This window comes from Cannabis sativa, chromosome 4 (genome assembly GCF_029168945.1).
Source record: "Cannabis sativa cultivar Pink pepper isolate KNU-18-1 chromosome 4, ASM2916894v1, whole genome shotgun sequence".
NCBI classification, from domain to species: Eukaryota; Viridiplantae; Streptophyta; class Magnoliopsida; order Rosales; family Cannabaceae; genus Cannabis; species Cannabis sativa.
The window spans coordinates 5,683,194-5,705,564 of NC_083604.1; the positions used below are offsets into that span (position 1 = coordinate 5,683,194).

The 22,371-nt window shown below is 32.0% G+C and overlaps 1 protein-coding gene across 2 annotated transcripts; it reads left to right on the plus strand.

Moving 5' to 3' along the window:
• The first annotated feature begins 16,415 nt into the window (after positions 1 to 16,415).
• LOC115712837 (translocase of chloroplast 120, chloroplastic) lies at positions 16,416 to 22,043 on the plus strand. 2 transcript variants are annotated; one of them, XR_004010953.2, is made up of 4 exons: positions 16,416 to 16,553; positions 16,893 to 20,600; positions 20,809 to 20,847; positions 21,712 to 22,043. XR_004010953.2 is itself a non-coding variant. In XM_030641225.2 (4 exons), exon 2 carries the CDS (start codon positions 16,925 to 16,927, stop codon positions 20,579 to 20,581), a length of 3,657 nt encoding a protein of 1,218 aa, XP_030497085.2. In that variant the 5' UTR covers positions 16,416 to 16,553; positions 16,893 to 16,924; the 3' UTR covers positions 20,582 to 20,587; positions 20,809 to 20,847; positions 21,712 to 22,043. The 2 variants fall into 2 exon arrangements, 1 of the variants encoding a protein (XP_030497085.2); XM_030641225.2 differs by having other exon boundaries at positions 16,893 to 20,587.
• Positions 22,044 to 22,371: the final 328 nt, after the last annotated feature.

The window sequence follows — 22,371 nt, forward strand, 5'->3', positions numbered from 1 at the left end:
TCAGTAGCTTGCCTATTTTGTAATTCCGGTGCCCGGTATTTTGGAACTCGGCGTTTGGCTCAGTAGAAACCACAACTTAGTATGCTAGTAGTTTGGGGACGGGTTTTAGACATTGGGAATGTCGGGAATGGCCGGGAATTTAGAATTTCCCAAAAATACCCCTTTAGTATGGTTTATGTGATTTTATGGTGGAGGGGCAAAATGGTCTTTTTGCCCCAATGACTTTTTGTCTTTTAGTGACTTTTTATTTGGAAAATAAATGTTTATTTTATGTGTTTATTTGGCTGAAGTAAAGTGGTATATTTGGCTTAAAAATCTTATTTTCCTTTATTTCCACACTTAGTCAAATTAGAAAGGAAATTTCAAAACTCACACACTCAAAGCTCTCTCTCTTTTTCGGCTGGGTATTGGGGATTCAAAGGCTGGGTTTTTCAAGCTTGATTCATCACATTTTAGAAACTCTTGATTGTGGTATGTATCTCTTACTTGTTCTTCTTAGTCTTCTTGGAATTTTTGATAAAAAAATGAGTTAATGCATGTTAATTTGAATGTTGTTGCTGCTGAGTTTGATTGTTGATTTTTGAGGTTAAATCATGATTTTTAGGTGTTAATTAAGCTACTTGTGGTGTATAATTCCTAGGTTGAGCATGCTAGAATTTTCTTATGCAAAAGTTTGGTTTTCAAAGTAAAAAATTGAGAAATTGGTGGCTGTAGTTGTTGCATGAACTAGGTTTTGTTTTCTGCTGTATTTCTATGCTTGATTATGTGATTCTAAGCTAGCTTGAGGCTTGTGAGTGAGCTTTAGCCAAGTTTGAGTTTTTACTCAAAGCTTGGAGCTCACATGGTGAATTTTGCTTCTGAGGTTTCTGGGTTAGTTTGTTGCCTTAGATTTGTTCTAGGGATGGTTTAGAGCAGGTCTGGAAAGTTTGGAACCAATTGGGGTTGAATTGGTCGAGTTATGAAAAATTTGGGTTGCTGCCTGCGAGGAACCGGAATTCCGGTTGTGCATCCGGAATTCCGGATGAGGGTTCTGAATTTTCCAGAACCGGAATTCCGGTTGGGCAACCGGTCTACCGGTTGGGGAAAATTCAGGGACCCTAGTTTTCCTCGTTTTTATGTTTTTAGGGGTATTGCCATGTTTTTTATCGATAGGAAAACTTTTAGTTCATAGTTTTAGTCCCCGGGAAGTGATTTAGCGTGTCACTTATAGCGTTGTGATTTTTATGGTTTAGGAGCCGATGTCCGCCGTCAGCTTCGGTTCAAGTTGGCCGCACACCCGAATTCGGAATCCAGGTAAGATTAGTATAACAGTATGCATATGTAGATTACATGTTTAGCGTGCATGTAGGAAGCCTATTAGATTACATTAGTTGTATGTTGGCTTCGAACCATCCAACCCTGTCACGTCGGTACATGCTGGAGTATGACCATTGACCGGAGTATGACCGGTTTGACCGATCAGCCGACACTTGGTTGGTGGTTCCGTACTATTGACGTATCCCGTTCTGCAGCAGCCGGAGTATGACCAGCAGCCGGAGTATGACCGGTTCGACCGATCAGGAGGATATAGTAACACGTCGGTACAGGCTGGAGTATGACCAGCAGCCGGAGTATGACCGGTTCGACCGATCAGGTTGTTACGTGTCAATAGTACCGTCCCTATGAACGTTCAGAACTCAGTACCATGTTGGACATGGCAGTAGTGGCTCAGTACCATGTTGGACATGGCAGTAGCGGGACTCAGTATCGTGTTGGACACGACAGTTAGTATTATGTATGAGTATTATTATGCTTTTCTTACTGAGTCTGTCGACTCACAGTTCTACGTTGATGTGTAGGTAAAGGCAAGGCTAGAGCTGATGGACCGTGAGCGAGCTTATGAAGGTTGTACATGTCGGGGCGGTTAGGCCTGGAGCGTACGATCATCGGGACAGCGAGGCTGATTTTTGTAACTGGTCGTTAGACGACTTTTATTTTATGTATCAGTTAAACAGTTAAACTTTTTGTAAATATTTTTATAATCGGGATCCCGAGTCTTTTGTAATATTGTTTTATAAGTTTAATTAAAAAGCAAAATTTTAATTAATCACGTTTTTCCATAAACCTCGTTGATTAGCAACGAGCTGCACAGTATGTTTGAAAATCACGTAATACGCCTAAGTTAGTTAGGGTGTTACAAAAAATGTCCCAGAAAAATCAATTAAAACCAATTGATTCAAATGACAAAGAAACTCGGTCGTTTCTTCCCACACGACAATGGAACTTGTCGTTCCTTTCCTGCACGACAGATCGTTTGAACAAAACGATTTGTCGTTCTCCTTCGAATAAAACCAAGAGAAATCAGAGCTAACCCTAGCTCATTTCTCTCTTTCGAACCTTCGAGAGTTCTCAGACTCTCTCTCTCTTTCTCTCCTTTCTCTCTGGTTCTCAAACCTTAGAACCAGAGATCTTACTCGATCTCACCCAGAAAACTTCCCAGAAACACCATACAACACATACACACAAAGATCAAACAAAACACAGTAGGTTAGAGTGAAAATCAAACACCAGAAATTACAGAGGTTCGCCCTAGAAATTTAGGGGTACGTCCTCTGTTGAGCTCGCCTTGAAGATCGACCTCAGATCTGCACTATTTGAAGAAGATTAATACAAAGGTGAGAAATCCAAGTCACAATCTTTGACTGGTATTTCTGATGTTCTCTCTTTTTCTCTTTATGTGTTTATTTCTCTCTTATTTCTTTTCTCACTCACTGACTCTTTTCTTTTTCTTTGCATGAACTTGAAACATCGAGCTTTGGAGCTGAAGCTTCCAGATCTGGAAATCTGGGTTCTGGATTTCTGGTATCTCTCAACTGAGAGATTGGTAAGGCTCTAGATCCCTTTATATAGTTGTAGTTTAGGGTTGATCAAGGTCTAGGAGTTAGTTACAATTTCGGTTGTAACTAACTACTAGATCTTGATCCACTAGAGGCGAAGCCACATAGGATCTGATCTGATTTTATTTGTATTTTTCTTCTCTTCTTGTAAAGCTGTAATAATAAGTGTGACAGGGGGGGATCTAATTTAACAAATAGAGAGAAATATACAAACATTATCCTGTATTCTGTAAACATTTTGTAACAACCTATAAATAAGATGGACTCGTAGAAGAGTTAAACTTTAAAACCACGTAAAAACCTTATTGTTATTTACGGTTATTTATAATTATTATTATTAATATTCCAGAGTTTATTTATTATTTTAAGGCTTATTTATTGGTTAACAAAATTTATGTTAACATGTTTGATATTCTTTTTTGGTTGTTTTATAGTTAATTTACAGTTGTTATGAGGTTGATTTTCTTATTAATTTTTTGTTGTTTTATAATTTATTTATAGTTGTCATGATGTTGATTTCTTGTTGTTTTCTTACACCTTTTATTTTTTTGTCGCTAAAAATATATTTTTGCAATTTTAAAATCATATTTTTAAAAAATTAAATTTGTAAACAAAATATAAAAAGAACGTACTCATGAAATAAAAAGAAAAACCCTATTATTTATTAAATTAAAAAAATATGGGACTCAATATTAAATTGCATTAATAGCGATTTACCACATCTAGTAGTGTTTAACACCTTAAGGTACACCTTAACATTTATTTTTAATAAGTGAAGGGTGGTGCCAAATGCAGTGACAAACACACTTATGGGATATGGGGGTTGTAACCCCCACTGAAAAAAAAAAAATAACTTAAACAAATTAAATATTTTTGGGTACTTTTTATAATATACCCCATCAAAATAGGTGTACTGATGCAACCCCTAACTATTTCGGTATCTATAAGGATTTTTTAGTCTAATTTTTTTTTATAGTCGTGTACATTATAGTTATTTAAGACATTCTATAAAATTTTGAGAAATTTGAAATAATTTACAATTTAAAAATCAATGTTTAAACTGTCTATATCACACACGCATAAAATAAAAAAGTCACGCGTGCAATAGATTCTTTGAACACTGTTTTCGATGTGTTAAATTTTTCTGAATTTCTTAAAATTTTATCAGATGTCTTAAATAACTATAATATATACAACCATAAAAAAATTGGACTAAATAATTTTTTAAATACCGAAATAGATAAGGGTGCATCGATACACCCATTTTAAGGGAGTGTATTGTAGAATTTTACAATATTTTTATTATAATTTAATAACTATATACCAAAATAGCAAAATAGCCCATGAGTAATTTTTCGTAGCAATTAAACCTTCTAAAATTAAATAAATTTATTAAGAATGATTATATTTTTCGTTTAAAGTAAGCACACATATATTTTATAATAATTATTACTTAAAAAAGATATTTTATAATAATTAAGCTTCCACAAACTAATTTTTTTGGAACCCTCACTGGCGAGAAGGCACTTATAAGAGATGCGCTAGCAATACGTGCACTTCTGGCAAAGAGAATTGCCCTATTTGTGGGACAGGTGAGGAGACTATGGAGCACCTTTTTCTTCACTGCAACTTAGCTTTCCATTTGTGGAGATCTTCCCCTTGGGTGTTTGGCCGGTTTCTGGTTCTGGTAGTCGTATGTGAGATTGGATTAATTTTCTTTGGGGCCTTACATCAAACGGTGTTAATGTTAATGAGGTGTTCCTCTATGCCTCAATAGTGGTGGATACGATTTGGCGTGCTTGAAATGATAAGGTACACGACAGTAGTCTGAATAGCATTAAACATTCTATTGACTCTATCACTCATTGCTATGCAAATTATGACTCTTGTTTGCTCCCTTCTCCTCAAGCTGTTGTTGTTAACATGTGGTCTCCTCCACCTGAAGACTGGATCAAGATTAAGTGTGATGTTAAAGTAGGGAGTGAGACTAAGTGTGTGGTGACTTTGGCTAGAGATCATCTAGGAACAATTTTGTGGGTTACTACTGAGAGGCTCGACTTCGTTGATCCTCTTATTGATGAAGTTGCAGCTTTGCTTACTAGCCATTGAAACAACAGTTTCTTTGAAGCACCCTTTTGTGATGAATGAAAGCGATTCTAAGACAATTATTAATTCCTTGAAGGAGATCTCTTCTGTTTGGAGTATTGTTAACTACTTGCATCATTGTAATAGACTCTCTAATTTATTTTCGGGTTGTAACTTTTCTTTTATTTCTAGACTTTATAATTTTACGGTCCATAATGTGGTTAAATAGATTTTTGCTCAAAACTTAACTAGTATGGTAGAGATATTTACTGTACCAATGAACATCAATTGTAATGATTGGGAGATTTAAGTTTTTTTGTACTATAGACGCTTCTTTTAGAAAAAAATTAATTACATTGCTTATGTATAAGTAAGCTGTGATATTTATAGTAAATTTAGTAACTACTAAATTATAATTCTATAATTGTTATAAAATAATATAAAGTAGATGAGAAGAAAGAAGAAGAAGATGAAGAGAGAAAGAGAAAGTGAATGAGAATTTCTGAGTTATTTATTCCAATGGGGTGAACCCCTATTTATACAAATACAAGAGTGAGATATTAAGAAACTAAGAAAAAGGGAAACTAAGAAAAAGGGAAACTAAGAAAAAGAGGAATGTTGATTACAATTAATGGCAATAAATAAAAGATTTGGACATCCACATAATTATTAATATTTATAACACTCCCCCTTGGATGTCCATAATAACTGTCTTATTAAAAATCTTGCTGAAAACTTGATCAAAGAAAAAAAAAAGAGTATAGTGTAAACTAACTCCCCCTCATTTAAGCATTTGTGGAGATCTTCTAATCGACGAATTTCGATCTTGTCTGCTGTCTTCTCAAATGTTGATGTTGGTAATAACTTTGTGAATAAGTTTACAAGATTGACACTTGATTAAATATGTTGAACACCAATATGTATTTTCTTGAAGCGTATAAAGAAGAATTTCGTGAAATGTGTTCTAACTCTATCTCCTTCAATGTACCATCCCTTTAGTTGAGCGATGCAAGCAGTATTATCCATAGAGAATTGCTTGGGTTGATACTTCTTTATTGAGTGCAATCTATATGTTTCCCGAATATGCTATGTCAATGATCTCACTCACACACATTCTCTACTTGCTTCATAAAATGCAAGTATGTTAACATGATTTATAGCTGCCTCGTTAAAAACCTTCCCAGAAAAACCCAGTGGGACAAAATCTGAGCTAGGGAAAAAGAGTACAATGTATATTTCATATTCATAATTATTTGCAAGTTGCCTCGTTAAAAACCTTGCCAGGAAAACCCATTGGGACAAAACCTGAACTAAGGGAAAAAGAGTGCAACATGAATATGTCTCCCCCTCATGCACATATGATCCATAATTTTTTTGGTGATAATATATCTCATAAGATTATTGTTATCACTTTTAAAATATCACCATATATATCTTTGATCATATATTTTCTATAACTCTTCCAGAGTATGTATGGACTTCTAAATTATAGATGAGGGGTACGTGGAACATTAGTCTTTATCCAACTAATTGTATCATTCATGTGTATATACAATCTTGTTCATACTAAAATTTAACATTTCAAGTAGATAAGAACATAACACATTAATGATAATATAAATTTTCATTTGTAACAATGATGGTACTCTAAGACCATATATTTGTTCCATCTTGTTGTATGATCTTAATTTCCATATCAAATGATCATATATCTATAATTCTTAATATATATGAAGTACTTCAGGACTTCAATACTAATGAACAAACTTTATATACATTTAATATTTCTCGATATACAAAAGAAATAAAAGTTTGTTTTGCAATTAATCAAAAACTCTTCAAGAGTCTATCACAACGTATAATTTACGTATTTATACTGCATAGACAACCATACGTATTTTTCAAACAATAATTTACTTACATGTCTTTATTTCATACAAAGATCTTTGTCATATAGTGCGCGCGACTTAGAATTTATATCACTTAAGACATGTATTAAATTCTTCTAGAATTTTTAGATAAGGCTTATTTCAAATTCTCACTATATTAGGAGCTCCAAATGAATAACTTTTTGTTGCAACATTTATGTGACGCTTACAAATCCTCATAAAATATATTCCAGGCTATAATCAAATCATGATTATATTTTCTCAATATTTAAGCCTTACTTCAATCAATCTCATGTCTATGCAAACTTTGTACAATAATTCATTATGTACAAATACATATATGCAAATTTCTCATTAGAAATATTTATTTGCACACCCTACAGGTCTTACTTCACTTTATGCGAGTAAACTTGCCTGGACTGCGTCTTAATATTTTGGCCAAAAATAAAATGTATGTCGATGATTCTCGACAAATCTAATACCATGATCCTTGCTATCTCATGTTAGTTTATTGCATATGCACGCATTCAATATTTATTGTCGACAAAAATTTTATTATATGATAATTTCCTCCCATATTGACATAACTTATAGAGATCTCTTTAAATTACATATTTTTCAAATATGTTTATCATTTATAGGTACCTATATAGAATCACTTCAGGGATTCAATTATGATCAAATGCGTTATGTCTAACTTCTCTTGGGAGTCTCTTCGAGTACCGTTTTCATCACGGTTATCATTTTAATACTTTATAACATTAAGGTATCTCCATGAGTACCTCTAGATTTAACAACTTCAGGGCAAATCAAATGAACATTTATTAATAATTTCTACATTGTTCATTTACGCTTCAGGCGTTTTCAACTCATTCTATCTCAACTTTGAATAATATTGATTTGCAGTTGGTATATATCATTTTGAACTATATTGTTCTTATATACTTTGTGCAAGGATCATTTTTCAAAAATTATCATCGATCCCAACTGCTTCTCTCCCCCTGATCGAGAGAATTTTTAAAAATTGTGATATCTAATAATATCAATATACCTGTAGGGATTTCAGTATATCACAATGAATCAATATTTGTTTAAACTCATATATACTATATGACATTGAACTTCGGGTTCAATAAACTTCAGTTTCAAGTTCAATCCTTATGAACTTAATTCATTTCTAAGAATGAGTCGTACGTGTATAATTAGAAATACATAAATTTACACATTTTGTAAATGCATGATTATATAATCTTATCACATCGATAAGAAACTATGCAATAAAAATCTAATAATGGCTCAAGACTGTTAAAGAAATATAATTTAAATATTTTCTATGTGCAAATATATGCACATTCTTCTTTTGAGCCTTATAAATTAACAATGAGAAGAATCTTCTGGTTCTTCAACAAAATTTAGTCAAATTCTTTGACAATTTATTGCATATGATTGATCATGTCAAAAAATTCAATTCATGAACTTCAGGTTCACTATAATTTGTATTTCAATGAAACTTTCAAAAGGTAATGTAAATTCATTACAACATAATCATTACAAGTTTCATTTTTATATACACGACTAATGTAATTATATTATTCTCCAAAACATATACACTCTTCAGGAGTCACTATTATGTTTATCAAACTTTATATTTCTTCAGGAATCACTATCATCAATTCAATGATGTGTATAATTTAAAAAATACATGATAACTTCATCATGTTATTGTAATTGTCAAATAGATATAACCGTAATATATCATTCATTTTTCCTGGTATCTTTTTAACAAGTCGTCTAATTTATTAATAGACTATTCATCAGTCTAATTATCATGACTTGATATATTATATATTTAAATGCACAATAAGTACATATAATAAGTTATTTCTTATCACTTTCATAACTAGATAAAAGTTATACATCTAGGTACATACAAAGATATTTTACTACTCAAAGTAGCAATTGTATGTAAGACTTCTTCAGGAAGCTTTTCAAATAATCATTTTGTGATTCTTTATCACTTTGATTATATTGGATCACTAACAAATATTAGTAAGTTATATATTCACTTCTGAGAATATGCAAACTGAATTATATAGTAACTATATATATACATATCCTGTACCAACAATAGTTTGAAACTATTGATTTCAAGAAATAATAAAATATGTATATATTAATTTACTTCTGGCATTGCCAATATATGTGAAATCTATATTCTTTGAAATAGAATTTCATGTCTATTCATTCTCTTCAGGGAATGATATTTAAATATTCTAAATGTACAATCAATTTGTACAATTCACACTTGTTCAATAATCAAATATACTTTTATCTTGATTATAAGTGTGTCCGTACTACAGGTACGCGACTACTATTATTCAATCCCACACATGATATATAGATTTCATCCACTTTGATTGTGTGTGGTATTTCATCTTTTGGTTGTTTCCAATTTTTTCTGGAAATATTTGAGTAGCAAACAATGCCATTGATTATTTAAAATCATTTCATTCACTTCGGGGAATGACGTTGAACAAGTAGAACATTATTATAAATTTCTTAAAAATTTATTACTTGTTCATATATAAAAAGAAATTACTCAGCAATTTCTTTAACAATATTTCAAAGAATATATGAATACAATTTTTGCATAATCTCCAAGATGTATGCAAAATTTGATCTTTAATATATGTCACATGCAATAATTTCCAACATTGCAAGTAATAACAATGTATAGTAACATGACTAATACAAACAATCTTTAAAAGTAGTTGAATTCAATTCGTATCATTCTCTGCAGGGAATGATGAACAATAAATACATGTCTCATGTATTTAAATAACATTAGTCATGCTCACTGTTATTCTTATACTTTGATATTTCAATGCAATTTTCTTAACATTCTTTTTAGGTATTCAAAACCTACTATAAAATTGCATCAATAATAATCATTTTTAATGATTCTTTAGTTGTATTCACATAAATACAATCATTTTTTTTTGACAAATATAAAACATTTACTTCAGGAAATGTTTGTCAAAATCTATATCGATATTAGATTACTTTTCATTGTCCTCAAAGAATACAAGAACATATATATAAATATGTACTCATCTCTTTCATTATATATCCATCAACTATATAATGAATATTACGTTTGCATAATCTTCAGGATATATGCAAGATTTTATTGAGGACGCATAATCATCAGGATATATGCAATATTTTATCGAGGATGCATAATTTTCAGGATATATATATGCAATATTTTATCGATGATGCATAATCTTCAGGATATATACAATATTTTATCGATGATGCATAATCTTTAGGATATATGCAATATTTTATCGATGATACATAATCTTCTGAATATATGTATAATTTATATAGATTTTCTCTATCATATCATAGGCACACATATATTGTAAATATTATGAATAATAAGAACATAATATATATATATGAAATCAATAATAAATATATAAAAACATATACATACATATATAATATATAGATATATAGATAAAAAGAAAAAGGAAACCAAATGATTCTTGAAATTGTTTCCGTCAGAGGAGTATATATATATTTAGTGTATTTTGATTTTGAAACAATTCAAGAACTTTAACAAGATACTTACATTGAGACTTGGGCAGAGACTCATGCTTGAAGCTTGGGTAGAGACTCATGCTTGAAGCTTGGGCAGAAACTTGTGCTGATAACGTGTTATAAAATAATATAAAGTAGATGAGAAAAAAGAAGAAGAAGATGAAGAGAGAAAGAGAAAGTGAATGAGAATTTCTGAGTTATTTATTCCAATGGGGTGAACCCCTATTTATACAAATACAAGAGTGAGATATTAAGAAACTAAGAAAAAGAGAAACTAAGAAAAAGAGGAATGTTGATTACAATTAATGGCAATAAATAAAAGATTTGTACATCCACATAATTATTAATATTTATAACAATAATATATTTTTGATAATTAGACAAATACTATTTTTTTTAAACATTGATTACATTTTGATTAATTGGATAATTAGATAAATGCTACTTAAATCTTTTTTTTTTAAAAAAAAACTATGATTACATTTTGTGTGCCTTTTTTTTTCTTTTCTCATTTCTATATTTTGACGGCAAACAATTTTTATTTATTTATTTTTAATTTTAATATCACTAAATTAGTTGTTGCTTTTTTTTTTTTTGTTGAGAGGATTGGCTTATTGATTGGATTGGATTTGTCCTATAGTATTAAAATTGTTTATTATTGAATGGATGTATCTTCACTTCATCCTTCTTATTGTTCTTTTCTGTTTTTAAATGCTTTACACACAAAACTACATGAGCATTCTACTAAACGAGGACCCCAAACATACCATTTATTAAAAGAAAAAATGGACCCCACCATACCAAATTATTAATTGGACAGTAATTAGCAAAAAGAAAAAATATATATTAATTGGACACATGATTTATTATACCCAAAGTTTTCATATATAATTCCCGTGAAACATGTGGTATTTTTATTTTATAATTTTATAAAAAGAATAAACATTGGATCTTTTCCTTCTAATTATATTGTGTTGTCATTTAGCCAAAGTTTTTCAATGTGGACAAACCACCAAATAGTAATATTATAAAGTAATGGCTCAAAATTGAAATGTCTACACAAAAATCAAATAATTGATAGGTGGGTTGTGCATTCCTCACAATTTTTTACTTTTGCTTCATATTATGATATTATTATGTTATTTTGTTAAGGTTTTGCTCCCTTAGTTATTATTATTATTTTATTTTATTGTAAAAATTACTCCTCTAACTATCAAAATAAGTGCAAATTTACTCTCTAGTTGTATTTTTGTTCATTTTTACAAATATTTTCATAATCCAAGGTTACACTACTATAATTTCAGAGTTCCATGCAAAAAAGAAAAAAATAATAATTATTTTAATAATATTCTAACGATAAAATTTAGAAGTATACATGTAATTTTAGAATTAATATTTGAATGTTAAGACCATTATATTCGACTTTAATTAGTTTAAGTTAGTTAAATAAATCACATTAACAAATTGTCTCATTATCTCAAAAAAATAAACAAAATACAACCGGAGGGGTAAGTTTGAGAAGAAATTTTATAAAAAAAAAATACAGGTAGTAAAACTCTACAAGTGTTAAAATTTAAGAAGTAAAAATCCTATTTATTCTTTTCAAAATGGTACATCCTTAGCCCATTTTTTTTAGTATAACAAAAAGGGCTAAGTTAGAAAATGACTCTAAATACGATTCAATTCTAAAAATACTATGATATTTTTTGAATGTATATATTTCACAGCCGGCCAATATTGAGAATGAAACCAATGATGCACTGGAAAATATTTCTTCTTCATTGAAATGTTGGATGCTTTTAATTTTAATAATGGAGAAACTAAACATTTTTGCCAACTATCTACATGTGCTTTTATGGTTGTTGTTTCAAGGTGCTGCTTTGCTTAAATCTACTTTTTTTTTTCCCTTTTTATATGATATTTTTTCATTTTATAATGGTTCATTTTCTACAACATCTCTTGTTATTATTAGAGATTACTTTATTAAGAGGTTGTTTAGTGAATCAATGTATGCATATCTAGGATCTTATAATCTCTAACTATTCAACAAAATTTCTACTATAACACATGTGTTATGACCACGACATAAACAAACTAGCTTGTGAAACTTGTATAGCTTTCATCTTATTTCGCATCAGAAAAAAATTAACAAAAATTTTTATTTCTCTTTATGATTTTTTGATCCATCAAATTAAATGCCGAAATAAGGTAGATGATATGATTTCTCAAATAAACATTTAAATTACATTAATATTTACATGGATTGAATATTGAGTGTTAAAGATCTCATCAACCTATCCACCCCAAAGAAGTACATTATTCATATAAAGATTTTCAAATATGAATTCTGTCAAGAATTAAAGCAAAAGTACGATATTGAACAATTGCTTGATAACATTTAATTAACTTCACAAGGTGTTCCACGTATCTCTCACTTTCAAATTAGTTGCATTCCTTTAATTTACTTTTAGAATGTATATATAGTGTAGGAATTTTAAGATAGGATTTTACTATCTTGCCCCCCTACACCAACAAACAAAACAAATCAAAGATAAGGTCAATTTCGACCTTTCCCTGTTCAAAGACTTTTCAAAGTCTGAGAACCCAAAACGACAGCGTTTTGGTTTCTCTCTTCTCAATCACTTTCTCTCTTCCTTAGGTTTCACTTCGAAACCCTAGCAGAGAGTTTCTCTCTGAGAAACTCGAAGCCAAACCCTAGAAACCCAGAAATCCCAAACACAAACCCAGCAACAAGATCAGATCTACAATGATCTGATCTCTACACATATACACACACAAACAGAAAAGCTTTAGGTTTAGAAAACACCAGATTTTTCCCGAAGTTCACCAATAAAATTGGCTACGTCTCCGTTTGAGCTGCTCCTCGAATTTAAGAGCTCGATTCCACTATCAAAATGTTTCAGACATACAACAATGAAGATTCCAAGTCACAGGTAACAATTTCAGACTGGTAATCTTCTTTTAATACATGTATTTAGTGTTTAATCCCTCTCTCTCTATAGATCTAACTCTCTGTTGTGTTTCTGTGCATGTACAAGCATGGATTCTTCCTTCTTCAAGTCTTCTCACCCTGGATCTTGAAGAACTCACTCAACCGTATTGATCTGAGTTTGAGTGCAGGTATATATAGATCTAGGGTTCCTTGTTTTATTTCTGCATGTGTTTAATTTGTTAGTTACAAAAATTAGTTAGGTGTGGATTTAACCAAATCCATTCTAACTAATTTCTGTTAGGGAAGTAGAGGCCGAAGGCCACCTTAGGGCTTTACTTGTATTTACTGTTCTGTCCTTGTGTATTAAGTTGTATTTAGTCTTAATATCAGTGTAAGTGGAGGTTTAATCCAACATATAGCAGCAACTAACAAGCTGTAATAGTTCTTTTGTATAGATATGTTTTTCTAATGTATGTACCGTTTTGATTAGCTGATGTAATTTAAGAATATATTATTATATAACAGATAATTTTGTACAGGAAAAATTACTATACATTTTGCTAATTCTATTTACCTTTGTTGCAAACAAGTTATACCTAATGCTGTAATAAATTCCAGACTTAACTTATAATTAAAATTACTCACAATTTTTTTTTTTAAATTGCATTTTTTTTTAACAATACATTGCGGCATTCACTAGTATGTGTATGTGTTTATGAGGCTTTTAATTTCTAAATTGTCTAAAAATCTTGAAAATTAATTATCTGGGTTTTGTGTGAATTTCAGTTTAGGTTTGTTTTTAGGGGTTTATGTGATAAAAACTTAATGAGATTCATATAATAAACTATATGTATATATGTTTGTGTTTTTGTATATACTGAACTCGTTTTAGGCCTAACATATCCTCAAATCCCAGATGAATGAATATCTATTCTTCTTAGGGAATCAATTTTGTTGCTAAGCATATAGAGCTATTTTTTCATATCAAAACAAAAAGTGTAAACTTATGTTGGTTAACTTATTATTATTATTATAATAATAATAACAAGGAAAGTTGTGACTGTAATTTTTTAGCAATGTGAGTCTGTGTCTCATTTGCAATCCTGTTATTTGATTGAATTTGGAATTGAAATTTAAACATAAAAATTATGGGGTGTGCCATTTGGAGATTAGGCTAAATAAGAAGATTGATGCATTTGTGAGAGATTAGATGGATGTGGATGAATAGATTACCTCAACCTCTTTCTTGATAGATTCTCAAGGTAACTTTCTTTGCAGTTGATTAGAATAATGTAGGCTAATTGAACTTTCACATTATTTGGAACACCTTTTATGTGGCGTTTGGTTAGAGGTAATGAAATGGAATGAAATGGAAAGGAAATAATTTTCATTCCATTCCTTTGTTTGGTTGCATATAAAATCATTGGAATACTATTCCGATGGAATGACCTTTCTCTTATTTTGGTGGAATGATTATTCCATTTTAAAATAGAAGGAAAGACCGTTTCAATACAAGATTTGAAAAAATTTAATAATTCTTTTATCAATTTTTTATGCATTTTAAATTTTATTCCATTCCATTCCTATTCCAATTCCCATTCTCATTCTTATTCCTATATTTTCATTCATCCCAACCAAATGTCACCTTAATTTTTAAATAATAAAATTGTTTGAGGAATAATATAAAAGAATAGGAGTTACTAGATATTAAAGGATACCAATGAACATTTGCAAAATATAATCTTTTATAAAGTTTCCTCAAACTATCATGCTCAAAGGCTTTTTTTTTTAAATTAAAGCGTATATATATTAGAAGGAAATAAATAGTCAGACCTCACGGTCATTACAGAAAAAATTACTCGGAATAGTAGAGACTTCTACCATACCAGAAATATTGTTGGCAAACGCCCACTTGGCCACATTATGGGCCGTAAAATTACAGTTTCTAGAAATATAAAAAAAAATTACATCAAGTGAAAAGTAGAAAGATGCTTGCATTGTCTTGCGTAGTTCTCAAGCTGCCAAAAGGAATCGATACCCTTTAGGTTCTTAATTACTATCTTAGAATCACTCTCCACCATAACAAAAGGGTGATGCATTGTGGTATGAAAATGTGGATACATTGCTATATTAGAATATACTGGTAGTAAGTAATAGTAGTAGTACCATATATACAAGTAAATGTATAATATTATAAAAATTGTGAAAAAAAAAATAATTACATAATTCTATACGAGTTTATAAATATTTACAAATAAATATATATGTTTAGGATTTTAATTTGTTGATTACTTTCAATTAATTTTCTAAATAAAAAAAATAAACGCAAGCTAAATATGTAAATATAAAAATTAATATTTATATTATGATATATTACTAAAATAATGTATTTACTAAAATTTAATATAAAATTTTAAAAAGAATATACAAACACACTTACAAATTTTATTTATATTTTATAAACAGTTTATATATATATTTATTAAATATTTGATTAGTATTATCAATATTTACGATGCTATTATTAATTTAGTATGTAGATTATGATAACAAATATCATTTGTTTATGAAAAATTAAAATAATTTTAAAAATAAAATACTTAAATTTATTTATTTAGTTGAACAAACACTTTATTTTTTATTTATTACAAGGTCATAAACAATGTAACACTTATGTTTATTAGTTATTAAAAAATGTGTAAAAAAATAAGTTATAATTAAATGTGACTGTATAAATATTATGTTTATATTATTATTGATAATGTTTATTAATTATTAATTTAATATATTTATTATAATAATATTTGTAATGATATGTTTTTTTTACTAAATTTATATTTATGATAATATGTTGCTATAATATTTTATTAAAATTTAAATACATTTATATGGTTATTATTTATTTTTATTTTATATAGTTTGTATATGAAATTAAGAACATGTTTTTCCAATTAATAAAATATATAATAAATTATAAATAAAATTTTATAGACATATAATGTAATTAATTACATAAAATTGTAAATTTCCGTATATAAATGAAGCAACCCAAAAGCGAGATCTTTTATCTCTCTCTCTCTTCTCTCTCTCTCTCTCTCTCCAGGACTTAGCATAATCTTTCTCTTTAGGAGTCTGAACAAGGTGACCCTTTTCTCTGTCTGCTATTATTAGAAATTGTTTATGGCTTCATTTTTATTTAATTAGTGTTAGTTTTTACCAAAACCCTTATACAAAACCATGGACAGGGATCTGAGAGTTTCGGGATTATATCGGCTTATTTGTTTATCTGGAAGAGATGTTTTCTCATTATTATTTGTGTATATATTTGATTGTGATGTTTGCATTTTTCGTTTCTCTTCTTGTAATATGATTTTTCGGTTTTTGTTAATTTTTAATTGGATTTTCTGTGTTGAATTACGTTGAAAATGCTTTGTTTGTGTCAATTTTTTGGTTGAATGGGTTTTTCTTTTGGCTGTTCAGGGATTGAGGAGTGAGATTTTTGGGATTTGGGGATGGAAAATGGGACTGAGATTGTTTCTGAGTCTCGCTGGCTAGACGAAACTACTGCAGAGGTTGGGGTTTTTCAGGAGCGGGTAGAGGAGAAGGCTGTTTCGGGGTCTGATGGATTGGATGAGGTGGAGGTGGAAGAGGTTTTTGAGGAGGCTGTAGAGTTGCCGGAGCGTTTGGATGAGCAGGGTGGAGCAAAAGTTGATTGTGGGGATCAGATTGTTGATGGTGAAGAAGGAAATGTGTTAACGTTGAGTGATGCAAGTTTGACGGGTGTTACTGAAATTTCCAATGGTGGAGATGAGGTAGAGAACTTTGAAGAGGCGATTGGCATCCCAGATCAGATTGGAGAAGAGGTGGATAAGGAGACACGTGTTACTGCCAAAGAGAAGGTGCAGGATTTTGGTGGTGCAAATGGTGTCGAGGGGGATGTGGTGGTTGGTGAGATAGATGGGGAGAAGACTGTACTTGAAGATGTGCCATTTGAAGTGAAGGTACATGGAAGTGATTCTTTTGTGGTCAACAAAGAAGATGGGGTGAAAGAGATTTCTGAGATTAGCGTTGGAGGAGAAATAGAATCTAAAATTGCTGGGGGTGAGGTTGAGAAGAGCTCTAATTTAGTGATTGATACTGAGAAGTCTGAAAGTGGTAATTTTGATAGTGTAACTTCGAAGAATGTAGCTGCAGGTGAAAAATTGGACAAGGAAGCTGCCTCCCTCGAGTGTTATCAAGAGACCGAGTCCAGCAAGGAGAATTCAACTGAAGTTAGCAAAGTACAGGAGATAGAAGAAAATACCTTGGGTGTTGAAGATCGAAATGTCAGCATTGTTTATGATGACCTAAATTTGAAGGTTCATGGTGAAAAGGGAGTCCAAATGGATGGTGATCGACAGGATCTTGATAGTAACCAACCGAAATCTGGAACTAGCATTGATTCAGTGCAGAGTGATTATAATGTAGGACCACAGAGCTCTATAGAACATAAAGATAATCAAAACGGTGATGTCAGAATGACTCCTGCTGAGCATTCTTCTGAACTTAATGCAGAAACTTCTGAGCTGAAAAATACTTTAGCTAACACAGAGGCATCTATCAAGGAAAGGGTGCCAGAAATCATAAACTCAACTTCTTCTGAGAAATCGAATGTGGAGAAGACAGAGGTGATCAAGGCGATTGACACTGATTTGCAAACTGTGAGTCACAAGGCTATTCAACCTGAACAAGTTAGGGATGTTCATGTAGTATATGATAATGGCAAGGCTAAGGAGCCAGAAAAAAGAGAAGAGAAAGATAAGGAAAAAAAACACAGTACTCTAGTTCATAGTGCAGTGAATCAGCCAGCACAAGAAAATGCTTCTTTACCTGGTAAATCTACCAATTCTGCTCCCTCTAATGCACCTCCTGCTGGCTTAGGACGTGCTGCCCCTTTACTAGAACCTACTCCTCGGGTGGTGCAGCAACCTCGGGTCAATGGTAGTGTTACTCAGATGCAGAACCAACAAATTGAGGAGCCTGTTAATGGAGGAGATTCAGAGGAGTATGATGAAACTCGTGAAAAACTGCAGATGATAAGGGTGAAGTTTTTGCGGCTTGCACATAGGCTTGGACAGACTCCTCATAATGTTGTTGTAGCTCAAGTTTTGTACAGACTTGGTTTGGCAGAACAGCTGCGTGGGAGAAATGGGGGCCGTGTTGGGGCCTTTAGCTTTGATCGTGCAAGTGCTATGGCAGAACAACTTGAGGCATCGGGACAAGAACCCCTTGATTTCTCTTGTACTATTATGGTCCTTGGAAAATCAGGGGTTGGTAAAAGTGCCACTATCAATTCTATATTTGACGAAGTGAAGTTTGGCACGGATGCTTTTCAGATGGGTACAAAGAAGGTTCAGGATGTTGTGGGAACAGTACAAGGGATTAAGGTACGTGTTATTGACACACCTGGCCTTCTACCTTCATGGTCCGACCAGCGTCAGAATGAGAGGATTCTGCACTCAGTTAAGCGCTTTATCAAGAAAACACCACCAGATATTGTGTTATATTTAGATAGGTTGGACATGCAATGCAGGGATTTTAGTGATATGCCATTGTTGCGCACCATAACAGAGATATTTGGCCCTTCAATATGGTGTAACGCAATTGTGGTACTGACACATGCTGCTTCTGCTCCACCTGATGGCCCAAATGGTACTGCTTCTAGTTATGATATGTTTGTCACTCAACGATCTCATGTTGTCCAGCAAGCCATCCGCCAGGCAGCTGCAGATATGCGGTTAATGAATCCAGTTTCATTAGTGGAGAACCATTCTGCATGCAGGACAAATAGGGCTGGGCAAAGAGTTTTGCCAAATGGCCAGGTTTGGAAACCTCATTTGTTACTGCTCTCTTTTGCATCAAAAATCTTGGCTGAAGCAAACGCACTTCTAAAATTGCAAGACAGTCCACCAGGGAAGCCTTTTGCCAATCGTAGAGGACATCCTTTGCCTTTTCTTCTTTCATCCCTGCTTCAATCAAGGCCACAGTTGAAGCTTCCTGAAGAGCAGTTTGGTGATGATGATGATGTATATGATGATTTGGATGAATCATCAGACTCTGATGATGAATCAGAGTACGATGGATTGCCTCCATTCAAAAGTTTGAACAATGCCCAGTTGGCAAAGCTTTCCAAAGCTCAAAAGAAGGCCTATTATGATGAGTTAGAATATAGGGAAAAGCTTCTTATGAAGAAACAATTGAAGGAAGAGAAGAAGCGGCGGAAAATTATGAAGAAAATGGCAGAAGCTGTGAAGGATTTGCCCAGAGATTTAGGTGAAAATACAGAAGAAAGTTCCGGCGGGGCATCTATTCCTGTTTCCATGCCAGATTTTGTCTTACCTGCTTCATTTGATTCAGATAGCCCCACTCACCGGTATCGTCATCTTGATTCTTCAAATTGGCTTGTGAGGCCTGTTCTAGAAACTCACGGTTGGGATCACGATGTTGGTTATGAAGGAATAAATGTAGAGAAATTATTTGTGCTTAAGGAGAAAATACCCTTGTCATTTTCTGGCCAGGTTTCAAAGGATAAGAAGGATGCCAATGTCCAAATGGAAGTTGCTAGCTCATTAAAGCATGGAGAAGGAAAATCAACTTCATTAGGTTTTGATATGCAGACTGTTGGGAAGGACTTGGTCTATACTCTACGGAGCGAAACAAGATTTAGTAATTTCAGGAGGAACAAGGCAACTGCAGGTTTATCAGTTACTCTCCTAGGGGATGCTGTATCAGCTGGAGTTAAACTTGAGGATAAGTTAATTGCTAATAAACAGTTCCAGTTGGTTATGGCTGGGGGCGCGATGACCAGTCGTGGTGACATAGCTTATGGTGGCAGCCTTGAGGCTCAGTTGAGAGATAAAGACTATCCTGTGGGCCGTTGGTTATCGACTCTTGGGCTATCTGTCATGGATTGGCATGGTGATCTTGCATTGGGATTGAATGTACAATCTCAGATTCCAGTTGGACGCCATACAACTATGATTGCTCGTGCCAATGTGAATAACAGAGGAGCTGGGCAAGTGAGCATTCGCTTAAATAGTTCAGAACAGTTTCAGTTAGCTTTGGCTGGTCTCATTCCGCTGATCAGAAAATTTATCACTTATACGCCCCAATTGTCGTTTGGGCAATAATTAAAGGTGCAGCTCGAGGGTATATGTCTATTGACTTTCATGTATTTTCTGTTATGTTTCCGTTATTACCAAAACCAAAAGGATTCTCATTAGCAAAAATAAATGATAGATAATAGATAGTCTCACAATTTCTTTTGCACACAACAAGGAGGAGGAAGCGCAATATGAGGTCTTTCCCCTGCACCAATTCTAATCAGTTTATGCTTAAACCAAGTTCTTTTCTGCAGGTTTTGAAAAATGAGGATAAGCATCGACAATATGATGAGGTGTGTGTGACTTATCTGAATAAACATATATGTGTTTTGTTCATTTATTTATTTTTTTTGCTGAAATACTTTTGATTGAGTCGAATCTGGTGATAGATGGTAGATTTTCTTGACCTTATTTCAGTGGAGGTTTTCATGTTCTAGCTCTAGTATATCTTGACTGATTGGCTAACTTTAAATTGTCCAGTGTGTACTTCGTTTGGAAAGTACTATGCAATTATGACTCACTTCCAAAGTTTCTTGTTTCTTTCTTTTCAATTTCTCATTGTTTTGTTGTAAAGTCATTAACTGAAACACAATAAATTGGACGAGTTTAGTCTTACTGAACAAGTAATATATGTTCTGCAAAGGCATATGTTCTAAAGAATTAATAATTTCATCTCCCAAGTGTCTTTATACAAATATCACTAAGACATGGAAACTTCCTTTTAGACATCGTTCAGTGCAGCTGCATGGTGAAGTCAGAGTACTCATCTTTCTACCCTATAATTCAGAAAGATAATATTAGTGCAATGATTATGTCTTGGCTTTATCTTCCTGATGGGCATATATATAATATTATATAGTTTGGTATATACATCGAAAGTATAATGTAGAGGAGGACCCTGTAACTAAATTTTGATGTTTAGTACTATATATGTAGAAACAATATATGATTATGTGTCTCTTAGCTATAACACCCTGCTCATATAAAATCTAGTCTCTTTACTTTATTTCCTTGTTTAAGTGGAGGATTGCAAATTTTGGTAAAACTGAGCTTATGAATGGAAATAATGTATAATGAGTTAATGAAAATGATTTGTTATGTTCCTTTCTTTAATTAAAAGTTAATATATTATCTGATTTTCATCTTTGCTGTTTCAGCTTCTGAAAATCCTTTCAAGGCAAATCTGAGGAGTGAAGCCTGGGGTGGTGATTTGGACTATATAGATTGTTCTATGTTTTTCATTTTTGGACTGATGTGTATTTGCAATTTAGACTGTTGTGTTTTTATAATTTGAATAGCTGGATTTTTGTTTATTAGAAGTTAGAACTATGGCTTTAGACTTTATTATGGTGATCAGGTAGTGGCCTTTTATTTGAATTTGAATATGAAAAAATTAATATTTTTTTTTTCTTCTTTAGGTTATGCACTTAGACTTTTGTAAGCTCTTCTTTTTAGATTGGGTTAAATAAAATATATGTATTAAATTTCATTTTTCATTTTTTCTTTTATCAAGAAGAAAGCTTCATTAATCACACCAACAAATAACAATACACTCTCAAGGCTCTCTCAAGGAGATCACACCCTCACTTAATTACAATCAAACTCTTTAGTAAATTTATTTTTACTTTGGAGCCATTCCTATTCTTGAGAAATAACAATCTATATTTGACATCTTTTTTAATTTTGTTAACTATACAATTGATAGTATTTGAGTAATTCGAAAAAATACAATTGTTCCTATTCCTCTAAATATGATAAATGGTGGCTGCCAATATAACAATCAACAACCTCCCAATCAAGTTAGAATGGCCCAACCG